Source organism: Taurulus bubalis (genome assembly GCF_910589615.1).
Source record: "Taurulus bubalis genome assembly, chromosome: 5".
In the NCBI taxonomy this organism is placed as follows: Eukaryota; Metazoa; Chordata; class Actinopteri; order Perciformes; family Cottidae; genus Taurulus; species Taurulus bubalis.
In genome coordinates, this window is record NC_136593.1 from 18,171,138 (window position 1) to 18,197,592 (window position 26,455).

General features: G+C 41.8%; 1 protein-coding gene across 1 annotated transcript in view; it reads right to left on the bottom strand.

Moving 5' to 3' along the window:
• Positions 1-6,009: 6,009 nt before the first annotated feature.
• Positions 6,010-26,455, bottom strand: part of LOC306737058 (chemokine-like protein TAFA-4) — a gene marked incomplete at both ends in the record, with an annotated part of 21,206 nt that continues 760 nt past the window's right edge. Inside the window, 6 exon segments of the mRNA XM_079218762.1 lie at positions 6,010-6,053; positions 7,482-7,557; positions 8,273-8,418; positions 18,362-18,517; positions 25,967-25,996; positions 25,999-26,126. Of these exon segments, the coding sequence (XP_079074888.1) occupies positions 6,010-6,053; positions 7,482-7,557; positions 8,273-8,418; positions 18,362-18,517; positions 25,967-25,996; positions 25,999-26,126 (580 nt within the window).

Sequence of the window (26,455 nt, forward strand, 5' to 3'; positions counted from 1 at the left end):
AATCTGAAATATTAAATAACCATTATATATAAATACAGTATATTTGTTTTATGTACCATTGCTGTCTAAACAAATGTGTGAAACACATTACGTAGTGTTGAGTACGTTATGTAATTGCAATTTGTATGTAATTAGCTTTATTACATAACCCAGCGATAGTTTTCTTTCTTCTGGAATACAACCCAGTATAGTTCCTGTCTTGAAATCTGTTTTACCATTAAATAATGAATAATGTGCCACCACTGCAGTAATGTTGGGCTTAGGTTAGGTTAAAAGCAGAGGTAAGCAATCAGGGTTAGGAATAAGGTGTAGATTAAGGGCGACAGCAGACTTCGGCACAAACAGGTTTGAATTTAGCTCTCTGTTGGAGCTTTAGTTGTTGAAAGCTAACTACAAGAAGAACATATGAACATAACCACAACATGTTTCTGATTTTAAAATGACAAGGCACTCAAGTTTCACTACAGCAGCTGAGAATGTGGACGGAGAACCACAGGCAAATTTTTTCAGCTTTTGCAGAAACATCAATGAAAGCAAAAGAAAGACTGGTGGGAACAGACGCTCGCTAGTCGAGGGACAAGGAGTTTGACTCTCTACACTCCAACTATATTTTTAAACTTGTGAGGTCTCTGCTTTTAATGATTTTAAATCTGAAGCAGCCGGCCACAGAGACAGTGGAACTAATGGCTTCCGTGTGTTTGATACTCCCTTGTTCTGTCTCATCACTCTCTCTATACCTCACCTAACAGGGAAATGTAAGAGGGTGTTGCACCAGACAGGAGACATCTCTCAGGAAAACTAACCATTCATTTGGTAAATAAGGAAGATTTGGATAATTAATTATTTACTTTTGTTTGTTTACTTTGCTGTTGATGCCATTGGTGCAAACCCTGAAACACTTACTTGTTGGCTATCTACTTGTTTGTCTGACAGATGAATTCATATGATGTGTCATGTTCATGTGAATTATCTCTGTTGTGTGTGTTCTCACATGTCAGGGAGCTCGCTCCATGTTTGACAGTCATAAAGTGTGACAGTGAAGTAAATGTAATTTATCCAAATTAGAAACAGGCTTTAAATAGCACTGTTATCGTATCATATTTGCCAGCTGAGTACCACAGGCCACGCACCACACAATGGTGTCTATAGTCATAGGCTTAGAGTCTAAAACTCATCATATTGCCATGTGTATAAGAGTATAATCTTATAGCTTCTTTAGGCAAAATGACATCTGTCACTTCTCTCTGCGTGTGCAGCGCACACCTTATAATACAATGGAGATATTGTTTTATGAAACGTATGTTACTGGTGTCTGACAGTATCTACATTATCAGCGTTACTGTGCATTCAGTTCTTGATAAAAAATGTTTGCATGTTGTCGCATAAAGGTAGACAAAATTACATTTACACAGAGATATGAATTGCTGACATCGACCATTTAGTTATTCACACCCTCTTGTGCGAACAGTACTACAGCAAGCTCACACACAGACACACACACACACACACACACACACACACACACACACACACACACACACACACACACACACACACACACTCATACTGTATCATACACAAATACATAGATTATATATATTTATATATATATATATATATATATATATATATATACATATATATATATATATATATATATATATATATATATATCCTGCAAGGGCTCAATACAAACGACACAATGGTCGCTGACAGTGAATATGTGTGTAGCTCCAACACTGTTCCAAACACACGTGCACGAGCACACCGCGGGGCTCCTCTGTTATCAGGGCTGCTCACATTGACACAGACACATGCATTGCCAAGACAGCCAGGCTACAGCCATGGTAATGCTGCCCGTTAGTCTAACAAAGGCTCAGGTCAATGGAGCCTCCAGTGGCTAATTGCTTCAGAGAGATAAGTGAGTTTGACGACGCAGCAAGGAGCAGCTCAGTGAGGGGAAGCAGTGAGGGAGGAGGAGATGTTAATAAATCCCCCGTTCACTCCACCGTCAATATCGGCCCGTCGCAGGCCTGCCGCAAAATGAATATTAAACACAGTTTTGTTTGTTTGCATGTTTTTTTTATTGAATTTAAATGGGATGTGTTGTGGTGTTTGTGTCACTTATGCTATGCTGGGTAAGAGAGTGGAGCTAATGCAATTAATCCCCACACCATCACCTGACGGCTAACCAGCTGTGGTAGCCAGTAAATTCACATGACCATGTTGCACTAATCTAACTGCTGCACTAGAAGAGTGAGTGAAAGGGACTGACTGCATGATAACAGGCCTGAATGCAATTAGAAAGAGGTTTAATAATGCATTTTTTTAGAGCTTTCGTGCATACTTTTGAGTCATTACATGTCACGGGTACCGTGCTAAAAAGATTTGATCTATTGAAGGAAACAATTTTTGGCTTGAGTTGATTTGTTCCCTCTGAAGTGACAAGACCAGCGACTTCCACCCGGCACTGATCTCCCTCATCAGCTAATCTGCCTGTGACTTATATTAAATCAATGTCAGTTTCAGACAGCAGGAGGTGGTGCCCGTTTACCCGACAATGGCAAAAAGCTCACTTTTCCTATAGAGCTGACTCAAGTTGTCCCACATCTTTCTACCTCTGACTGACTCACTTCATCTGAAGATTACCATTCTCGCTGAACATTAATCTTGAACCCATATTTCCTGTATATGGCTGGAGGCTAATACAAATTGGACTTGACAAAAGATGATGCATAAGCCAAGACAACAGGGTTTCATCCCTTTATTTCTTCCTCTCAAGGTACCTATTGTGTGAATTGCCGACGAGTGTGATGATGGACTATTGGAGGCGTTTGGTTTGACGATGCAAGTGGCCTCTCGGGAGCCACCCAGGCTTAGCGCATAAACAAAGACGTACATAAAATACTCTTCGCACCACAGCTATCTCTATCTCTGTTTTTTTCCTTCTTTTAGGCAGCTCATCATTCTTCTGTTTTCCACTCTCTCTCAAACTGCCTATCATCTCTCATTAGCATTCTCTTCTGCAGGCATGTCCTCCATGCTGTTTGTTTGTCTCTGTAGGTCCTTCCCTTTGGGTCCCACCAGTTGCTAACCCGTGGAGATGAATACAACCAGTCTCCATGTGACGTTTGGGAGGTTAGACTCCCACTGAAACATTACAGACACATCCCCTTTCAGTTAGAAACAAAGATTATTTTTTTAACACCGGAGAATGTGTCTCGAAGTACAAGTCATACACTGAATAGACCTATTATTTTATACTTGGAGCCAGCTGGTAACAGGGATGTTAGAGGAGTTTTGGGGATTTTATTTTACACAAAGGACAGACAATGTATAGAGACCGGTGGATTTGTACTGATGCTTGCTAAATTTGCATGCTATGTAACATCTCATTAAAGGTGAATATGGTAATACAAAATCCCTCCAAGATACCTTGAGGCCTCTCAGCAAGTTCAGTCGTCTTCCTTCTCATGAATTGGCCGAGGAGGCGGAGGAGTGTGTGTCTGCTCTGCTGCAAGGTTGTCCAGCCTGCACAGCACTCGTAAATACACGTGCGATGGTGCACTTTGCAGATTTTCTTGTTACATAGTGGTGACCTGAGACGGTCTGTGGATCTGTTCCTGGCAGGTCTTGTCTTTCTGTCTAAGCCTTGTTGGAACTTAGGGTGGAGCTGCAGCGTCAAACCCCAGCCACCAGGGAGCATCGCAGCGCAAATTGTCCTCAAATATTGATTCGGCTGCAGAGAGTAATGTAGGACGGAGGGAGCAAGGCGCCAGGCTCATCTACAGAACACCAAACCTCTAGGGGAGAGACAGAGAAGGATGGAAAGAGAGGGAAGGAAGGGGGAGGACAGAGGGGCAGGAATGCAAACAAAGCACTCATATTCCTATTCTCTGCTGATTCCTGTTGTGTTCCACATTAGTATGTTTGTGGGTGGGAGTTGTTGGGCGGGAGGCTTGCAAAGTTTTTTTGTGAATGTAGGTGTATTTGCTCGTGCGCGAATGCGGCTGCAGAATGTCATTGAATCCCTATTCTAAATGGACCATTGTTGCTGAGACGCTGCTGAAGGAAAGAGGGCATTGTGGTGTGACTGGCCTAACTGCAGTGCTGCACCGTAGGCCTAAAAATATTCCATGTCAGTGGTCCCAAGAGAAGCCCAGTGCTATCCAGGCCTCTCAGTAATGAGAGAGTGGAGCTGCCTGCCACTGGTAGCCACGCTGTCCCCCAGCTCCCTCTGGCTCAGAGCTCAGCACTGGAGCTGGAGAGGCAGCAGCTCAGCTCCCACAGATTTATCATAGCTCACAAAGCAGCATGTCTGAAAGCAGAGGCTCTCATTCGCAGAGCAGCAGCCCCCGGTCGGCTAACCCCTGGGCACACTGACCCAACACATTCACATATCAGAGAGGCAGACGGACGCAGTTTGAGAAAGACTTGCACTTGGATGTGTGTCTACAAGAGAGAAAAAATGGATTTGGAAAGCATGAGGGCAAAAAGCAGCACACTGGTGCAAACGGCCGAGAAATAAAGATAATATGGTGTGTGAAAACGACTTTAACTGTGCCATCTATCGCATTACATGCAATGTGGCAGAAAAGAGAGAGATGGGCACAAGAGAGGAACAGAAAGGTTCAAAGAAGAGCCGAGTGTCTGAGGGAGAACGGACGGAGATAATTGAGAGATGTAAGGTGGTTGTTTGGGGCGATGCGCTATTGTACTCAGTGCAGTAATGATCGAGCCCTCGGGGGGAAAAAACATGTTTGCAAAGGGAAGGTTGAACTGCCATTATCGATGGCAATTATTTCAGTATACCTCACTAAAGCATTGATGTGGCAATCAATGGACAATGTGTGCTCAAAAACATACTGCGTCTCCTAAAAAGAGCCCTATTCATAGAATTGTTATGTGTTTACAGTGTCTTTGAAAATTCTGAACCTGAACACTAAGAGAGTGAAAGCAGAGAACATTTCCAATAAAGTGAAATAACAACATAAAGACAACTAGTCCTTCTTGTTTGAACATTTTATGGGCCTCCTTTTAACAGTTAACATAAGAGATGTCACAGATTGAATATAATAGATCAAAGATATAGAACTTTGAAGGCTGAGCTTGGAAATGTTTCTGGGCAAAAATGAAACAAATGAATCACACTTTGCTAGTTCATATTGCGTAAAAGCTGTACGTAAGTGAGGCTCAATAGTCAGAGCCATTTTTAACCAATTACTACTCAGGGATAATGGGGCATGATATATATTTATATATATTTATCTACTTCAAGTGTTAGACATTTTACAAAATGCTCACCTCCAATTTCATGTGACATCCACAGCAAAAGATGGAAGATATCTAGAAAATCAAAAACATTCCCAAACGGTTTCAACTAGTGCAAATATCTTACATGAATTTTTAATATGTTGTTATGATCCTACACTGCAATCCCTAATTAGAACTGCAAAATGACTCCCGCAAAACAGGCTTCTTGATAGTGACTTGACCCACAAGAGCAATTTGATGCTAATTTGCTATTTGCTAGTTATGAGCTGATATCGCTTTCATTTCCCCCAACTCATCTCCACTGTCTCCAGTGCAAGTTCTACATGTTGACAACCGGTCTGGACTGCGTCCAGCAGCACCCAAAGCACAGCTTTTAGTTCACAGCGCACACTCATCCACAAATGCTTTGTTGAAATATATACTTTGAAATGTGTAATCACTCTTTGAAATCAATCTTTTTTTTCATCAGTCCACATTTCGTCCATTATTGGAAAAGTCCATTTGTGTCCAGATTTACCCTGGGTTTCCATGATTGTAGTCCATTGGTCTCAACAATCAGCATACTGTGTACACTGATTGTGTGGCTCCATGTAGCCAAGTGTACGTAGTTTGTGATGAGTACATTTTATCCCATTGTTTTGTGATGGATGGCCTGACAGTGGTCCTCTCCTTGATAATTCCCCCCATCGTACAGTAAATATGTGTGAGTCATCCATCCTTTCCACATGGAGCGTTTCAGGTTTCCTCGCGGCTCAGCGGCTCTCTTGCTATCGTGTGACCTAAAAAAGAAACAATATCATAGATAAGACAAGAGGATCAGTGTCACAGAGACATGTCATTACACAGACTGTCCCGCTTCACTGTCGCTGAATGCATGTTCCCATTTGAAAGAGTCAATCAGAGGTCAGGGGAGAATATTCCAAATCAAACCCTTTCCTCTCTATTTCAGACTCTGTGTCTTGTTTGTTGGATGGAATATGTTTGTTTGCAGTCTGGCCGGCTGACTGTTTGCAGGGACCAACAATGTCTCGACTGCTAAAGCTGAATTTCACATGTCTCGGAGCTGTAATGGTTTGTTTACACTTAGTGTGGAAAGCAAATAATTGGAGATGTACAGTGGTTGTTTTCCATCAACAAACCCTGACCAATGTGCATTTCATAAAAGAAAAAGAGATGCGGTTAAATATTGAAAAATCTTGTTTTAGTCCTGAGAAAGCAGTAAATGTTTCACCAGGTATGAGATGAGACTTGTGAGGTTATGTGTCTGATGGTGCGATATCTTTGCTGTTCCTTGCTCAACAGTGTTCTGGTTCCTCGGTCATGTTTCTACAGCACACCTACGCTGTGTGGGCGTCAAAGAGATGGAATGATACAGATCATCATGGTGAATGGGATGCTGAGATGGTGAAAGGAGGTCATGGGTAGAAAGAGAGACGCAGGAAAAATAAGAGGGACACAGAGGCAGCAGGAGAGCAGGGCCATGCATGCAGTTGCCAGGGAATTGTTGTCTCCTTGCAACCATCTTCAGTGACATCTGCCACCAAGTCTCCAAGTAACTGCTCCGCGGTCCCAAAGCACCTTGCGAATGCACAATTAATGTCCACTGATGCGGTCAGCCATTGCTAGTCAGAAAGGGTGGGTCACAAAACAAGGGAGAGGAGAAGAAGAAGAAGAAGAAGAAGAAGAAGAAGAAGAAGAAGAAGAAGAAGAAGAAGAAGAAGAAGAAGAAGAGATAGCACCATGCAACAGAATGAGGATAATTGCACCTACCAGTCCCAAAGTTGGTGTTAGGCCCAGGGTCATTAATTCCACTGCCTGTGACTGAGCCCAGCAGTGCCTCTGTTCCTCAGTCTATCCCACTCACCAATTTAATTATGACTCTTAATTGTAAAGCCTCTGTGGAAGGCCCCAGCCATAATGCATTCTAATGAATGCGACAGATGTTGTGCTGTTATGCCATCTCCCGAGCAATTACTCTTATGGCGCCTGCGCCGCTTCTCTCGCAAATGTTTCTTTTTTTTCTTCTTTTTTTTTATATTTCACCTGTAAATAAACTGCACCTGCTCCACCCCACGGCAAGCACATACACACACACACACCCCAGCAGTCAGTCCCGCAAATTAACTTTCACACTTCAACAGCTTACAAAGGGCCATGAAGGACTCTCATTTAAATCAATTTATCTCATCTGAATAGCGTCAGTTTACATGGCACCACGCAGTGGTTGTCTGGGGTACAGAGTGTACACAGGTCCTGTGTTTCCTCCATCAGTTTGTTGTCACCCTCACCAGAGGAGATACAGTTAGAGCGGATTAACAAATACGGCTCACTGGGAGGCCTGCTCGTTGATTAGCTCTGGATCTGTTCCTTCGTAATTTCTTATTGATGTGTGAAATTAGTGCTTAAATTGGATTACACTCATTTGTGGGCATCTTGAAGATCAAAACAACCTTTGTTTATACGATTATCTTTAATTTGCTTGGTAAGCACTTCTGAGTTCTTTCTTTTTGTGCACAGTTAGAAACAAAATGAAAAACTCCAATAAGAGTCATCTAGTTGAAAGTTTGTTGACCAAACACTACTTGATGTGAGCTGTTTCACAAGGTAAAAAAATAATCAATTTGATTGCAAGGTCAATTGTAGCTACATCAAATAGTAGTCAAGATGGAAGATACTCAGTCATATATTTATTTATTCTTTCTGGACATCATAGAGGCTTTTTTGATGTGAACACAGGTTATATGCTTTATTGTTGCTTACAAATTAGAAGTTATCAAAGACTTTGCAGTAATTAGAGTTGGCTAGATAAACATGTCGGTGACACTGTGCAAGCTCATAAAACAGAACAGACAAAAATGAAAGGAAAAGAGCAGCGTGTGTGAGATGACATGTGCATCAAATGTACATATGATGGATCAGAAGTTACACTTATGGACAGACGTAGGGAGAAAGAGAGACAGGCATGCAAACACTTGCACATGTATACAACTACACAGACCCAGCCAGTCATTCTTCTCACCTTGGTGGTTTTGACTTTGTTGCCAGTGCTGCAGGACCAGCCAGTCAGGTCAGGCAGGACCTTACACTCCTCTCCGTCCATACACGGATGCATCTGGCACCACCACTTCTGGGCTACGATGGAGGCTGGAGCCGTAAATGGAGTTTCAGGGGCAAAAAAAGACAGCAGGTTAGTGAATGGAACCTATGATATGATGAACAGCACTGCATAAATGGCAAAGAAAAGATTAAAATGGTATTCACCACAAACACTACAGCCATTGCTTATACAATAACTCAGTAATACTGTTTAGGGATGATTTACTTTATTTCCACAGCCAACATGAACTATTAGTGTCCATAATAAGAGTTGAGCATATCGCATATTTTTACAATGTAAATGCCACGAACGCTGTCCGTGGTGCTGATCCTACTGCGGGGACTGCAGTTGGATCAGCACCACGGACAGCACCTGTGACAAACCACCAGTATCTCTGAGCAGTCGTGTGCTTTATCGTCTGTAATAGGATTAGTGTGAGGAGCTAAACTGTACAGCAGTATACCTTTTTTTCCATTTTAATCAGATTAATGTAATGCCTCAACATGAGAATTTAAAGCCTGTGCAGAATGGGTGAGTCTGGCACCCGCAGGAGAAAAAATTTAAGAAGGTAGAACAGGGAAAATAAAACACATAAATCATACCTATGCAGCAATTAATAACACAATTCCTTAAACTATCCTGGATGAATCCAATCTGATGTGGCTAGTCTGTTATGCTGCGGATGTCTTAACAGAGCATTCAGAGGTCTTTGAATAAGATTCAGAGGTAAATGTATGTGTATTTTGTCATCTGTGCGGTTGTGTGAGTCACCTTCTATAATATAACAGAAATGACTGCTTAATGCCAAACTTCCCTTTTGTTTCTAGTATAATCAGTAAAGCACAAGGCACATTTAGACAATGAGCCAATATTCCAATTGTGTAATGCAGAGAGCAAGAACAGGATTATGATGTAGCAATGCTATCAATTATAAAACAGTCTTCTCTGGAGTATTTGAAGCATAAGAGACGAATGTTTGAGATCTATTGTATACTTTTTTGCAGACATAAAAGCCCTCTCGGAAACTCATCTCTCTTACATTGCAAAATATGGAAAGGAACTTCTGGTTTAATTCTTTATTTTTATTGATTTAAAACACATTTATTGTGGTGATTTGGTGTATATAATACAACACAGCTTTGGGACTTGGTGAGATCTACAGTTAATCTAGTGGTAAAACCCAAGGTTTTCTCATGGCTTCCCAGCTGACAGTCATATCTTCCAGATCATCTGACCCACTGTCTAGACAGAAGACAGCACGACAGCTGAGAATAACTCCCTCTCTCCTAACTCATCATCCATCCATCCTCCTGTCTCAAGTGTGAATGCAGGGAGGGATAAAAGAGTGCACCCGTTTCTCCAACTTCATTAAACTGTTGGTTTGATGGATTGATATTATGATCTCTGGTGACTATTGTTTGAGACAAAGAGAGAATTTGAGGTGATATTGGCAGGAAAATGGGCTTTCAATTGCATAATGGCAAAGAGCATGGACAAATCCTCTCAAGCCTCATGGAAGCAGAAAAACACTGTGACTGCGAGAAAGAGCGGGAAGAGGGAGGAGGACAAGGCTAAAGAATAGGTATAAACAAAGAAAACACATCTTTGTTTTGTGGAGATGAGCAGCGAGAGGAACTGAGAGAGGCGGAGAGAGTGAAGGGTGGAGGGGAAAAGAGGCTGTTTGAGGACGACCATCACAGAGTTCAACAGAGAAAGGAGCAGATTAAACAAATAGAACAGAGGGTGGGTTAGTAACAGAAAATAGGCAGCACAAATGCAATAGCAGACACAGGAAGACATGGAGGGAGAAGCAGGAAGTCAACACAAAAGGACTCACAGCTATCACGGGGCGTAATGTTGAACACACTCTTATGATGCATGAGCTCAGTGGCAGTAAACGGTTCTAAAAACCAATGGCTGTGTAATGCTCGTTAATGTGGCCATTATGGTGTTGACGACGGTGCTTTGCACTGCAAGAGCGTTAATGGGCATGGCCTGTGAGTGCTATTATGGAGTTAGCGTTCCCTGCAGCTTATCTCATGCTACACCGGGAGGGTTGGGCGAGCGCGACACATAAGCACCTGCCTGTCAAGTCAGAAAATGAACATGTGCCGGTCCAAGGCCTGTGATGTCATGGATAGTTCAGATGTTGGGCAGCACTCGCAGACAGGTCGCAACCGGTCGGCGACAAAAAAAGATTACAGAGGTGCTTAGTGTGTGCAGTGGTTAATTCTGAGGATCATGTTTCTTTCTGAGTGGATGTGCAGACTGGCGGTGAGGGCCAGTTGGATTCCCCCCTGTGGTGCCTTCAAGGTCAGCTACTGTACAGATGGACTGCATTTGACATCTGGAATTCGACTTTAAAGGAAAAGTTAAATGTTTTGGGTAAATAGGCTTATTTGCTTCTTTGCCAATAGTGAGATGAGAAGATTAATTCCACTCTGGGGGTTAAATATGAAGCTACCTCTAGCAGCCGGTTGACTCTGTTCAAAGGATAACAAAGGCCACCCACCAGCACCTTTTAAAGCTCACCAATTAAGATGTTACATCTAGTTTGAAAAGCTCAAACAAAAAGTGTAAAATTGACATGTCGTGGTTTACGGGTGGGTGGGGGTGGTTATGTGTGAAACCACAACTTTTCTCTTTTACACTTCGGTCTTTGTGCGAATGAAAAACCTAGACACAATGTGTTAATTGGTGAACCTTAGAGGTGCAGATAGGGTTTTTTTGTTTCCTTTGAACAGAGCAAGCGTTTCCCCACTGTTTCCTGTCTTTATGCTAATCTGTGCTTGCTTTATATTTATTTGACAGTCATGACTGCTCTTAGATCCTCTTCTAATCTAACTCCCAAGATGTTGAAGTATTCGTTTATCAATTTACTGCTCCGTCTGACCAACAGTGTCACGACTCGTGCGCACAAGTTGTTAATTATCCACAGTCACACTGGCCGACTCTTGAAGAGCAGGAAAATACTTGAAAAGCATTATTAGCTCAATTGCTTTACAATGATTGACATTGATGGCTTTACACTAAAATGCTGAACAAGATTGTGTAAAAATGAACCTCTGCTTCAAGTTTCCTTAAGTTCTTGAAAGAGGACGCATATTCTGCAGATAAAAATGTGTGCAACTACCTCACGGCCTATCTGCTCTAATTGCCTCATTCTCATTAGGAGTCCACATTTAAATTCACAAAAGGTGCATATGCTAATTAAAACAGGTTTACAGCTCAGGCACACATTTCATCACAGTTACTATCGGCTCATTACAACGGAATCTGCTCTCAAAATGTCTCTCTTTTAAGTTCTCTCTCAAACTTTCAGAGCGGGATCATCTGAGGGCAAACATGGAGACAGAGCTTTGCTTAAGGTGCAGGTGATTAGGCAACACCAGGGACTGAGGCTATGCTATTCCCCAGGTTCCCCAGCCTCGACTCTGGGGTTGTCTAAATGAGGTGTCACGCTACGAGGATGCCTACGGCTCTGTCTCTCCTCCTGCTGATCACGTCAATCTCAGGCAACATCTGATGAACGTCACACACGCACCTTCTGACCGTCGTGGTTACAGCTTTTCATTTGTGTTGGCCGGGTGAGCGTTCATCTGAACACAGCCTCTGTTCATTTCTCTCTGCAATGCCGCCTGAGTTGTCATTGTAATGTTTGTGACATCAAGTGGACAAAGTTGAAATTGCAGGTCCCCACAGCCACATGTTTATTCTTCGACTTTGTATGAACACATAATTGGTGTAATGTTAAGACCCCTGTGACAAAAGATAAGCCTGTGTGCTTTTGTGACACTTGTGTGTATGCAATGCCTAGTTATTGTCAAATCAACACCTTGAGAATGTCTGATGTGTTCCACCTCTGCAGGTATTTAACAAGACGTCATCCCCGCCCGCCCAGGACAAATATGTTGAAGATAATAAATAACATCTCTATGGGTGAAAACAAAAGGTGCAAAACAAATTCACACCCTGATCTCTTGGTAAGACAACGAAAAGGCTTAAATCAATCCATTATATCTAACCCTTTGTTGAAAGTAATATTTAATCCGTGCATATACATTCAACACACTAAGGCCAGAAATGTGACATTAGATCAGTTACTCTCCCTTCTCATGTGATGCAATGTAATACGCCACAAACTATGCATTAATGTTCAAAGAGACCTTCTTCACCTTGAGCTCTTTCATCTAAAGTCCCATGATAGAGAATAATAGATTAGCCTTTAAAATAAGAAGAAAACTAATTCACTACATATCCATTGTCTGATGTTAGGCCATACTAATACAATAACTGCACTCAGGCTTGTGTCTGTTAGAGTGCCCATTAATACTTCACGAAGGCACCGCCTGAACTCACTCTATGGAGCAACACAAGCTGCAACAGGGAGTTTACTTTTACTTTGCATGTGCACACACGTGCCTGTTGTGCACCTTTGTGTGTTTTGTGTGTGTACATGTATGTAGTCTCCACTGGGCAGTAAGTGGCAGGAGTAAAAGCAGAATCACAAGCAGCCATGTGCCCTTGCTCCCAGGCCATTACTATTTAAAGGAAATGTGATGTACACACACACACACACACACACACACACACACACACACACACACACACAGAGTTGGGATGGACCTGGAGGTATAAATACCCTCAGGCATTGTAACGGTTCCACTCAGTGATCCTGGAGTGCAGAAGCAGTTGGAGAGAGGCATCCATCTCTTTCTACAATGATTTACTCACACACTGTATATCTGTTGCCAGGGCTCACACATCCATGCCAGCACACCCAGGTATGCATGACGAGAAAACACAAGCGAAAAAATGGTGTGGATAAACTGTCAGAAAAGGATGCACAGGGAACATTTACACACCGCCGGAACGGACTGGTGAAATGACAAAAGCATGATATTATAGAGCAGATATTACATTACCAACAGCAGGTTGACATGCACTAAAGCACCAAACTAGATTTCTTTGCCAATTATTGGAACCTGGTTTGTCTGTCGCAGAGCTAAACAAATAACACACCTAAGTAAATCCACTCATCCGTCGTTTTTATCAGGTGACTGTGCTCCACCACCACATTTAAATGATTTAAAGTCCTATTTCAACAGAAAACTCTCAGACACACATGAATGCCCAGTTGGCATGTTGCTCTGAGCCGAGAACTGAACGGCAATTTTGAGGTATTTATGGTTGACTTGAGTATATCAAATAAGTGCAACTTTCTACTTTTACTGCACATTCAGAGCAAATGGTTGCAGTTACTACTTTACAGACAAAAGCATAGGGGTTAATGTAATGTGACGCATTGTTAAAGGTTAAACTAACAAGCAGAGTATAAGTGCTGCCACTTAGCCTCGCTACGACACACATAAATGCGTTGATAATAATAAGTATCATTACACGAGTATTATTATATTTGAATGCAGGTCTCCTTATAGAGTATTTCACTGTATGTACTGTTAATGACATTCAGTACAGAATATGAGTCATTTCTTTCTCAACCAGCCATATTGTGCAACACGTGAGCAAAGGGGAACAACCTAAATACTTTATATGAGGATAGCTTTCTTTTTGGACTTGGCACAGACTTTATTTTTTCCCTAGATGTGCACACAAGCGCTAACCAACACAGTCCTAACCGACAGTGTGAGCTTAACTCAATTTGGCAGAATCCCAATTGAGACAAGAAAAACATTTTATTCATCCTGCATGCTACTGCATTCAGTGGACACACATTTTGTCTGCACTTGAACAAGCTATTTCTCCAAATGGGAAATGTATGAGACGCAGACAAACAAGTGGACCCAATGCATTTCTCCAGTGGAATATTCCAAAAACAGTTTAACTTCTTGACTTCGATCTATTATCAAGTCTTCCTCTAAAAAGTAATTACGCTCCGATTTAGACTTTTCCAAATCACCTCACGACTGACAGGACAAACTATTCCTCCAATCACCGATTCTAATAGAACATTTCATGGAAAACAATATTGTGAGGAATAAAGTTCGCTTGAGAAAGTTATTCCCACAGTAATGGGTCCCACCGCGCAGCAGCCGGTAATGGGACCTGCTGCCATTTTCTCCTCTTTCAGCCGGCATCAATAATGTAACTCCATTTACACGGTAGCTTTTCTACAAGGTGGCTACTAAGAGGGGTTTGTCTCTTTCCAACAGCGCTCGAGCCTACGAGGTGAGAGTAGCATGCGTGGATGTGTGTGTGCGTGTGCCTGTGTTGGATGAGGTGAGATGTTTTCGTAACTGTGAACTCAGAGGTCAAGCATGACTCATGAGAAAAAATCCAGTGCTGCTGAGCACTGGATTTTGGAGGCGGTGTGATTCGGAGGAGCGATCCGAATAGGAAATTAGAAAACCTCATGACTAGTGTGATGGAAGAACAAAGCTGTTTGTGTGCGAGATAATGTGACTGAGACCATCAAAAATAATCCATCATTGAATGTGTTTTAGTGACACAGTAATAACATAGTAATATGGCTATTAGCTTCTCATCAGTGTCATTCCATCTTCTTAGCACACACTATACCAGGTTTTTAAGGAGAAGTGAACAAACAAAAGCAAAGCAATGGCTTTTCTGAGAGGTTCGCAAAGCTTCACATGATTCCTTATTTATCCCAAGTTTCATTACAAAGCCAATCATCTTTGCTATGGTTGCCCGATTTTATCATTATCAAGCAATCATTCTCATCTAGGAACTCATCAAAGAGGTTAAACAACAAATCTACTTCTTTATTGGGTGAGAATAGTGCTGAAATGATCTAGCAGGTATATAGACTGTTTGTGACTGAGTCATTTGAATGGGAAAAGCACCGTCTACTGGCCACATGCAAGAATAGCAACACACTGCATGGGGCGGCATGTCGGGCGCTATATGGATAGTTGTGATTACTAAATATGGAAGGTGTTTGGACACTTAGAGAGAATGCCTGCCCCGCAGGAAGTGAGTGTGATTCACACTGAAATTCAAACAGTTGCTTGTTTATTTTGAAAAGAAATAAAAGACTTACGATTACAACAAAGAAGCAAAAGTGGCCGTTTAGAATGCAAATGAAAAACAAGAATTAATGAAAATGAATTAACCCAATTATTGTGCTTTGGGTCCTGGAGACCCAGGCCATTGTTAACAACACAAAACCATCAGCTTGATACTTCCTGACTTTTCCTTAATTTATGAGAATTTATAATTAATGACATAATTCAGTCTCTGAGACCCTAGCTGTACAACAATAAATGCTAAATACAATAGATTTTACATGATAAATGTGTTGATTAATCAGCAGTACCTCTCCCAAATCCCAAATAAGTCTATTAGGATTTCTATTAGAGTTTTATAACAGTTAGTGCATAAGAGTTCTAACAGGGAGTTAAACCCCAAACATAACGTCACTATGTAGATAGCATAAAGTAAAAGTCAAAACGCACAGATGTAAAACGTGAAATATTTATTTTTGGTGTTATAACAATATTGGATGGCTATTTTGTCACCTTTAATAATGTAGGCCCAGGTTGTGGAAAAGAGAAGTTAGTTACCACTAAGTACATATTGGATTTAATGAAGTCAGAAGAAAAAAATAAACAATTTATGCAAAACAATCTAACAATAATTATTATTTTACAGCAGAAGGATCTGTGGGATCCCAAACAATGATGAACAACACCTTCAACCAAACAAAACAGAGTATTTATTCTTGTTTCTGTGCTATATTGAGCCAATAGAAGTGAACAAACTGCGGCTCTGACAGGGGGAATGAGTTTTTTGTTTTGTTTTGTTGTTCCCTCTTGATAATTACCATATCATTAATTTACGGCATTAGCATGTGCTGATGCTGTATTTTCATCAAAAATAAACTAACCAAAAATTGCAATTGTGATCAAGTTCGAGAACGAGCATCGCTTCATCTTCGTCTACACAACTCATCAAAGCCTCTGTTTGTATTGGTCCATCAGTCATTCAGTGTCCGCCCCCCAGCTGACCTTAACAGTTTGAATAACCCCAGTGCTTTGGAGATGCACTGGCTTTCCTCACGTATGAGACAACTATGTATTTTCTTGTGGTAGGCGGCTAATACAGCGGGATAGGATCGGGCTGACCGACAGTGTGTGTGTGTGTTCGTGATCTCAGCGGAGCGTCTGCGGATGATAGGGGTCAGTGACACTGCTTGTTTCTTGCTGGGCAGGAGCTCGCGGAGCGGACAGACGGGTGGAACAAAGGTCTATGAAAACGACCGGCAGCTTTCCTCTGTCTATTATCACTACACTCACTCTCACACACACACACACACACACACACACACACACACACACACACTCTCTCTCTCTCTCTCTCTCTCTCTCTCTCTCTCTCTCACACACACACATACTGCGCATATCGCGGACAAACACACGGATACACATGCTTATTGTGTATATGTTTCTCATTTGACATGAGCTTTTTAATTATTGACTCAACATCATACACAACATAAGTTTTATTTTCATTTTACCCACATAACATTGCTCCTGCCAATGTTTGGGTTGTCGTTATTTTATTCTTTATTGGGATCCCCATTAGTTTCCACAAAGTGGTCTCCGGTTCTCCTGGGCTCAATGTCTTGTTATGTCTCAACGTCTAAAAGAGATCAGAGGAAAATGCCGTCTCCCCATCTGTCGTGCACTTAAGTGGCCCACTAGGTATGAAATGAAACGCTGTCCCAAACAAAATCAGGCCTTTTTAAAATGTAGTTTAAATTTCCAGTCATGAGGCCGCGGCAGTCTTGGCCCACAGCTGTCGTATATATTTTCGTCTCCTTTCAGACAGCACGAGGGAATAAGGAGGCAAGGAGACAGTGGTGGCTGTGCTTCCATTACCTGCATTAGTGCTTTAACCTACATGAGCACCTTGGGACGTGATGAACCACTAGCTGTTGGACCAGGAGGGAAGCGATATACAATATTACATCATCCACTGAAAAACATACTATTTCTGTATCACAATGGTGGACATTTATTCATTGTCTCAATTTCAAACCACGGATGTTCTTGCCGCTCAGTGTCTCGACAACGTTTTGTTGTTTCTTCTGATATTTGTTCATCTTCTCCCTGTCTCACCCCTTGTGGGTTTCGTTACTGTGTGGCTTTGCTAAGAAGGACAGAAAGGCCAGGTGTTATTTTCCCATCAGCGTTTCATGTTTTCGACCACCTTTAAAAGGTTTCGCTCTGTTTGTGCAAAAAGAAGAGCAGTGTCCTCCTGTTTTATGCCATAAGAAAATCAATTTCCACACAGGAATCTAACCTGGCAGCAATTCAAAATAAAGTGCAACCTATTAATCTTTCTTGCAGTGGACTCATTTATTTATGTCGTACTGAATCGGGTAATGATTTGTTTTAGGTGGGATGATTCATGTTGCAAATTTAATGATGCAAGATGATTGAAAACATTTTTAGCCTCTTTGACCCCGTGAGATTCAGCAGTGTGTCGATCATTACAAAAACATGTGGCGCAGCCGAGCAACTTCCACACATACAACCTCAAACCTCATTCAGAATTCTAGTCACGATCGATCGGATACCGAACATGTCCAGCGGAATTATCCTGCTAGAGAATTGTGGGGAAAATGTGTACAAAATGTACTAAAAATCTGCATAATTTCTGTTTGATTTAATGCATTTAATCGAGAAAAACACAGTGTTTGGGTTTGACTATTTCCTGACTGTATTGCTTTAATGAAGGGTTGGAACAGAATACACAGTATGTTTTCATACAGTGTGGAACTTGAACATTGCTACTTACATATATGTAATGAATAATTAAGGATTCAAGCAATGCAGTTTTAGTATTTGGTGCAAATGCAGCGGACCAACCAGACTTACAGTAGACTGTTAGTTAATAGAGTCATTGCGGGTGATTTGTTTAAGGGAAAGGTTCTCCGTCAAACTACAAATGTCTGGATTGTGGGGCTGCAAATACAGTGGGACATATACATATATATTATTTTACCTTCCACACAAGAGGGTCTGGATCTGGTGGTGCCAGCGACCTGCCCAGGGAAACAGGAGCACTTGACGGTTTGAGAGCGCTCCTCAATCTTATTCTTATTACAGCAGCGATGGATGTCCACCACCTCACATGTCCCCTGCTTCACCTGGTATGAGACTGAGAGAGAGAGAGAGAGAGAGAGAGAGAGAGAGAGAGAGAGAGAGAGAGAGAAAGAGAGAGGGAGAAGTGGTGAGCGGAATTATTTGCATTTTCATAGACTTTGAGGACGGCTTATTGGTGTTTTGACGGTTTGTTGCTGCAAATAAATTGGCATTAAATTCAAATAAATGTGTGCTCCAAATAACAATCAAATATACACAACAGCAGTTTATCTGAGGATTAAACAAATCTGTTGAATTATTTACTTTTGTATAAACTCCTCAATGTATTCCAGTCTCATACTCTTTGATTCTGAAGTAAACACTCTTTAGTGATGATTTGCTTTTATCCTCGGCACAGTGCCCTCATTAACTCAGACACAGAGGCGCCTCTGTTGTCGTTGTGTGCAGGGCAAAAGAAACGTTGGGAAAATAATAGTTTCTTTTGACTACTTTCAGAGATAATAAACCACTTGATGTAAGCAAAGAACAGACATGCAGATTATAGAGTCATGTGGTGGAACAACCCACTGGTAGGATCCATCTTTACGGTTCTAACCATCACTGCGTATGTTTATGTATGGACGTGTATGTATATATGTGTGTGTGTGTGTGTGTGTGTGTGTGTGTGTCTGTGTGTGTGTGTGTGTGTGTGTGTGTGTGTGTGTGTGTGTGTGTGTTTTTCTCTGGATTTCTGTGTCTGTGTGTGATCCTCAAAGCCATAATTTATATGAGGATAATTGCTTTTCACCTGACACCTCCAACACACAAACAGCATCTAATCTCCCGTGATTATCTCCACACTTCCCTGGGGACCTTGATATGGTTAATTATAATATTCTCTTGACAGTAATTGGACAGAAGGGCACGCTTAACTTTAAGTAAATTTTAACCCAAAGCTGTCTGCCAAGAAAGAAAATGCGTCTTTTTGTGTGTGATGTAACTGAAACAATATGCTTTCTTACAGGGACAGTCGTGTATGTAGCAGTTTGTATCTTATCATCGTTTCATCTGCCACATGTGTTTGAGTTTGTTGACTGCTCAGTATAACACCATCAGGATGTTATGAGCATAATGTGTGAATAGGCTTATTCAGGTTCTTGTTTAGAAGTGTTCACTCTATAATGTCTATACTAATGTTATATTTCACTCGGCACATTAAAACCATAAATCTCATCGGAAGAAGCCTTTGTGCCACCTGAAGGAAAACGCGCCGACCACAAGTGTTGGGGAAAATGTTTAGTGAATCTAATCTTTGCTTATGGCTTCTGAACAGATTCCAGCCGCCTTATCTTCCCTCTCAAACCTTGTTGTGCACCCCTGAGAGTCTCTTGTACCGTTTCCCGAGCACAGCAAACCCTGCTGGCCACATTACTACCTATAAGCCTCTTTACAGCTCTGGGAAAACCTTGGTTATACTGTACCGTAAGCCCAGATTTCATTTATGTACGTGACTTTACCCAGACTCCCAAACTTTTCATGCTCAGCTGAATAAGCTTTGCAGCCAGACACACAGAGGCCAACGCGGCGCACACAAAGCGCACGCACACACTCTGTCGAGGGTTCCATTTCTGCAGGCCATGACCTCTCTCATCCTTTCTGATTTAAAGTTTGTTTGTTCTCTCCTCCAGAGAGCCCCATCAATGATCCCGGGCTCTCTGAAGGCGCCCCTCCGCTATCATCCCTCCACTTTCATTTCCCTCACTCCTCTGTCTCAGGCTCTCCTGAGGCTGGAGCAGCTGCCGGATTACCACCGTGCACACACTGGCACACACACACACACACAAACATATAGCCTGCTGATCAAAATCTAGACTTTAAGAAAATTTAACTAAACTCAATGAGACAATAACTATCTGCGCAGTGGTGATTATAACTGTAATAATCACAATTAGAGCACAGAGTAACAATAAAAACCGGAAAAAAAGAATGTGTAATTTAAACACAACCAAATTGCCTTTGTTTTACTCTGACTCGTGCCCTCATTATTATGAATCTGTCTTGAAAATCACTGTTAGTGGAGAGCGGTGACTGGGTAAGACCCATTGTCTTCCTCCCTCTCACAAATAGGCAGCTTGTTAGTGAGAAAGAAAGAGGGAAAGGAAGAGGAGGAGGAGAAGTAGTGTCACAGGCAGCAGAGAGAAGAAAGAGCGGCTCGCCTCCGACTAGCATAATGAGGTCAGAGGGTTCGCAGGTCTCCTCTCTTTATTGCTTACATCAAACCTGGGCCGGGGCTGTTTGTATTTCAAAACTGTAAAGCTGTGAGGATGTGTGTGAGCAGTGAAAGATAAAAACACCTGAGCTTCATTTGTGTGCCTATTGTGTGTCTGTCCAGCTTTGTATGCAAATGTATAATCTATTTTAAGTGGGTATGGTTTAAATCCAAGCTGGTGTAACGTACATGAGGTGACCAGGTTGGAGGGCCTCCGATGGGTTTTTCTTGTGGCTTACAGTCACAGCTTAATGAAAAAAAGAGAGCCGAAGGTGCTTTCCAAGCAAATATTCTAAAAGCCTTTCTTTCATGGCCATATTAAAAGGACACTCAAACCTACTTCAGTGTGTTTCAGATGTGGCCTGAAGGGAGCAGCAGGAACACATTCTTTACATTGCTGGTGAGCCGTTGCTTCATAACTATCATTAATTGAAATTAAATCATGAGTAAAATACGACAAGGATGTGGCTTTTTGCATTTGACAACATATTTCTGAGAGGCCATCACACCACTTCACACATAAACAAATTAATCCGATAATCTAGTGAAGGAATTTACCTCAGGAAGATTTTTTTATCAATTTGAAAAGTTTAAGTACATCACACCATGCGGAGGAAAGGGCTTTAAAAGACTCTTAAGTTCTTCTATAGTCCATTTTCCTGTGCGTGAGGCCAGTTGCTTCTTCAAGTGAGAGTGCAGACATTATCACTCTGAGTGTGTATCTTAAAGCCCCAACCAATTTTGTATTTCTTCAGACCTGTACAAATATGCTACTTTCAATTTAAATATCTCAAAATATTGATTTACTTAACCTCAGAAGTATTAATTATATTAAGTCTGTTTGGTTTGTGGTTCTGGCCCAGTGGTGAGGTGGTTCAATGGTGTGTCACAGAAATGTGAGTAAAGAATAAAGTGTGAGCATACATTAGTGTTTCATACCAATGGCAACTTGACTTTCATTGTATTGCTTGCTTTGCTTTAATATTGGACAGCTGGCATGTTTTCCCACGCAGAAAAAAGTTTTAGCATTTTGCACCACTATAATAATGTGTTGTAAAATATTCAACTAATTTGTGAGCATTATGATTAAAAAAAGGTTTATAAATCCATATGTGCAAGACTTTACTGCATGTCTAAATGTTATGAGTGTGGGCTTGTTTCGAGGGAGAAATGTAAATCTTTGAAGGAGCAGCATTGCTATGAATTGTACACTTGAGCATCCACGGTATGTAACCGATCAATAGAGGTTAGAGCAATAGAGAGTTTGCGGCCAAAATCTATTAAATGTGGGAGAGATGAACACAAAAACACTCATTCCTGAAGGTACATTCTCACAATGTTCTGAAGAGACATTCTTAAAGATATTTAGAGGTGCGTAGTTTTGCTAAAAATACTTCCCATTTCCCTATTTACCACTTAAAAATGCTAGGAAAGGGAGTGTGCCAAAAATACATAAAATAATACAGGACACTTTATTTTTTATTTTAGTGCACAATAAACAGATTTCCATGTTTGTGGCGTATTATTATGCGCAGATGTGGCTGGAGCATTTCATATTCAATTTAACGACTGTAGGAGCCTCAAGCCATGGCAGCAGGTCTGTGCGTAGGCGCGGCAGGCCAACACTGACGATGCTAGCATGTTGAGCTGGACCAAAGTGATGGGTCAACAGACAAGCAGATGTTGCTATTTGTCACATCGTTCAAAATTAATGTAAAACATGTTTCATGTTTCAATTAGAACAAACTGTCCATAAATGTTTCAATGCAGCCACACTAACCTGTAAAAAAGCAGTTGTCATATAAGAAACCTTCTTTTTCTGCAGTAAAATGTCACTGAGAAGTGATTTTTCAGAAGATGTTCCAGGAGTGAACAGCATAAAGTCAGACCCAGATTGGAAATAGTCGTACAAAATCAGAACAAGTGCCAAACATCTGAAAAGTGGTCTGGAGTGCAGACTGAAATACATGCAGCTTTACTGTGAGCACTCTCCGTCTGCACTCTGTTCAGATCGCCGCAGCCTCTCACAACTCATCTGCTTAAGATTCATGTGCTGAGTAGTCAGCCTCTAGCTATATACACACAATAACAGTGTATCTAAAGTCTCAATGTTGCCTTTAAACCATTCTGTTATGGCCATCCCAACGTAATAGAGCCCAGCACACACTGAGATGAAAAGACTTCTCAAGCATGGCTAAATGCTTTTATTCCCGCAGCAGGCAAAGGGAGTGTGCGGTGAGAAGCAAGGTGGTGGTGGTGGTGGGGAGGTGCGGAGGTGGCAACAGTACCTGGGCAGCCAACAAACCAAGCTACCTTGAACTGATGGGTTAGCCAGGCGATTGATGTATTCTGACAGACACAGGCGAGCAGAAGCATCGTGCAATTTATCAAAAAGCTGTGTCTTTCCCCCGTCAATACCTGACAAGCATGTCCACGGCTATAAAAGGCCAGATATCTAGAAAATCTGTCGGAGGCGGCAAAGTCAATGTGAAGGGGACATACTGTACGTCTCTGTAGGAACACACAGGTGGGTCTTCAGAGAGAAAGACGTGTGCAATAGAGTTGGAAACCATGTCAAACATCTTCCCACATCCTTTATACTACAAAACAACACATTCGTATATCACACATACTTGCTGAAACTCTGTTTTCTTTGTTTAAATTTCCAGCCCTTTTTCCTTTCTTTCTACATTTGCCCTCTTTGACCTCTCCTTTGCTAACTTGCTTCATCTCCTCCTCACCCTTGTCCTATATGCAGCCCATCAATCCTCCTGACATTATCAGTGTTTAACAGGCCCACAGGCTTCATGCTAATTATTATAACAGGCCGCTGGTACGGCTGAATAATCCTGCTCAACAAATCTATACCCAATAAAACCTGCTCACTAAGGAGACATCGTATATGACAGACTAGTGGACAGATTGCTCCAAAATAAACCTGCATGGATGCACATTTAAGCTTGAGCATGAGTGTGACTGTGGGCCTTTTCATGCCGGAAGTGACAGGTATGTTGTTCCTCACATGAGGCCAAGCATGGCCCGATAAAACTTGATGAAATGTGTCTTTCTGGGAATTGAAGATATCATTTGTGATCAACGGTATGTTGAAACAGGGATTAGCTGATATTGATAATAATTAATACTAGAAGCTGAAAAATTGTTTGGTTTGCTACGCATTCATTCTGCAAGCTAGTGACTGAAGTTCTGGTCTCAGATTATCAAATTTCAGGCATTCAAACAAGAAAAGAAAAAGGCCATATGAGAAGATTTCATTGTCAGGAGAATATTGCTCAGAGCTGAAAGAGTACAATAAATCAATTTAAGTCTGATGTTTTTTCAGGAAACAGCAAATCAGGTTGGAGTACATAATTGTTTGTGTTGCGCTACATTCACAGCTCCTGGAATGCAATTTATTGTGTGACCTGCTGATGTGTAATTGTTATGAAATACAGTAAAAGATAAATTAAATTAAATTATCAGCATTAGAGATCTTACGGTGTGCTAAAGTATTTGTTGCTGCTTGTTTGGCAATAGGTATTATATTATTCTACACAGCACTATTTGTGAGAGCTACATGAGTGAAAATAAGTTGATCATTTGTATGTGCTGAATGTGTCAGTGTTATAATAAGAAATATATGGAGTTGGCGAGAGGAAAGCTATTTCCTGTGAGATTGTGCCGTTTTTATTTGTATATGTTTTTAAGATGGATCTGATACTTTGCTTATGTTATATATTTTATTCCCATGAGAGTGCTGCCAGAAAATAAAAAAGAGAGCAGATGCTGTTTTTTCCCCCACATCAATTTTAAGTGACAGCTGTCATATCATGTCTGTTTTGTTAGTTGCCATTCATTCCATCCAGGCCCATTATAGATTTGTTTCTCAGGTGAGTTTTTGTCAGATGACAGATTGCCTATTGAGAATGACGTTGGGTCAATGAGACTGAGATTAAGAAAAAAAATACATATTTCCAGAGGAGGATTTTTTGACCTCTAGAGCCACCATGTGGTAGCAAATGGTACATCACGGATCAAACAAATACCTCACTGACCGGCCAACAGACCAGCAGCACAAATACTTAAGTAGAAACCACAGAAAACACATTGAGCAGTCGTAATGAACTGCCAATTATTTCTCTGCCTCAAACCGCTGTATGGGTTGGTGCCATGTTGGTATTAACAAGTCCTTAACTTGCACCAATTAGAGCAAAACCCTCTAATAATAAGCACCAGACGATTTGTGAGCAAGTCATTTTGTTTCACAGTGAGAGAGAAATACGAAATAAGTCAACCCATGCTGACCTTCACAATACACAGGACCTGCAATTAGTAGTGTCCCTCCCATAAGAAAGGCTGCCTCCTCTCCATCAAAGTGAAACTAATACCTTCACTCATTGCACAGACTGGATGCTGGTAGCGTTGCTGTGGCACATAAAGGTCACCTTGCAGAGCACCAGCAGTGAGAGCGTAGAGACCAAGCGATAATTAAGGAAATTGTCATAATTAAATGTGAGGAGGAGAAGGTGGTGACAACTCGGGAGGTTGTCGCCAACAAGTCGAAGCACAAGATGCTGTGACTCAGCACAACTGTCCCTGCAGTCAGCGCCGATAAAATATTAATAAGACTGTGTTGGTCATTTTTTTGGTTGGGTGGCGGCCTGTCTCCATGACTTATGGAAATTAAGGATAGAGAATAGATTCAGCTTGTGGGATTAAATTAAGTCAACGTCGGCTGTGGTTTCTATCATTTTTCATTGTTTCTCAGGTAATAAGCAAAGTGGTGCTTTTGGTTAACGGGACCCTGCTGAGCTATGCATATTCATGTCGGCACAGGCAATTAGGAGCCTGAGGATTAGAAGTCATGAGCCTTACATGTCCTCTTCTACACGGGACACACAACCTGTTTTATAGAAATCCTAAATCACTAAGAATTAAGTCGCTCGAGAACAACAGCATCAGCCTGAACTGCTGGTCGTCTGCCACCGCTCGGCAGAGATCAGATCACACTCACTCTGATCTATTTGTGTTGACAGCTCCTGACAGCTTAAGTGCCATTTGTATCTGGAAGGGCTCGATCATTCAAACAGGGGTGTGTTTGCATCCAAGCCCAAAACGAGGTCTCGTCTAGATTACATTATGTCACGCTGAGGGACGGAGCATATTGTCCCCGCTCGGCCCCCTCCTCCAGGATCGGGATGATGAGCGAACGGGCTCAGGGAACATGTGTTGTGCCTTTGCAGTGACAGTGTAATTAACCTCTTGTGGTGTTGGAAGGGGGTTCAGAGCAAGACCTGGTGTACCTGTCGGTCCCCGATGGTTACGGCTGCCAGCGGACACCGGGTCAACGCAGAGCATCACCAAGGCAACGAGGAAGGCCACCTGCACAGGCCAAGCTGACCTCCCCCACAGTTTCATCCTGAGAGAGGGAAAGAGGAGAGTGAGGGGCAAAGAGGAAGCCAGGGTTGGGAAGAGGAGGAGGAAGAGGGCATGAGGAGAGGTCAGAATGCCCTCCACTTAAAAAAAGAAAGAAAGACAGGAGGCAGAAGCGCAAAGCAAACAAAACATATTGCTTTTCAAACAAGCAGAAACAACGTAAAAAGCGAGCTGGCAAAGGTCAAAGGAAAAAAAATGACAACCTGGAGAACAGAATAGGCCTGAGCAGCACAGACACACATCATGTGGGCGGAGCTAACTCACCAGCGGCACCACGGCAGTATGCTACCAGCATCCTTTTATGCCTATTAG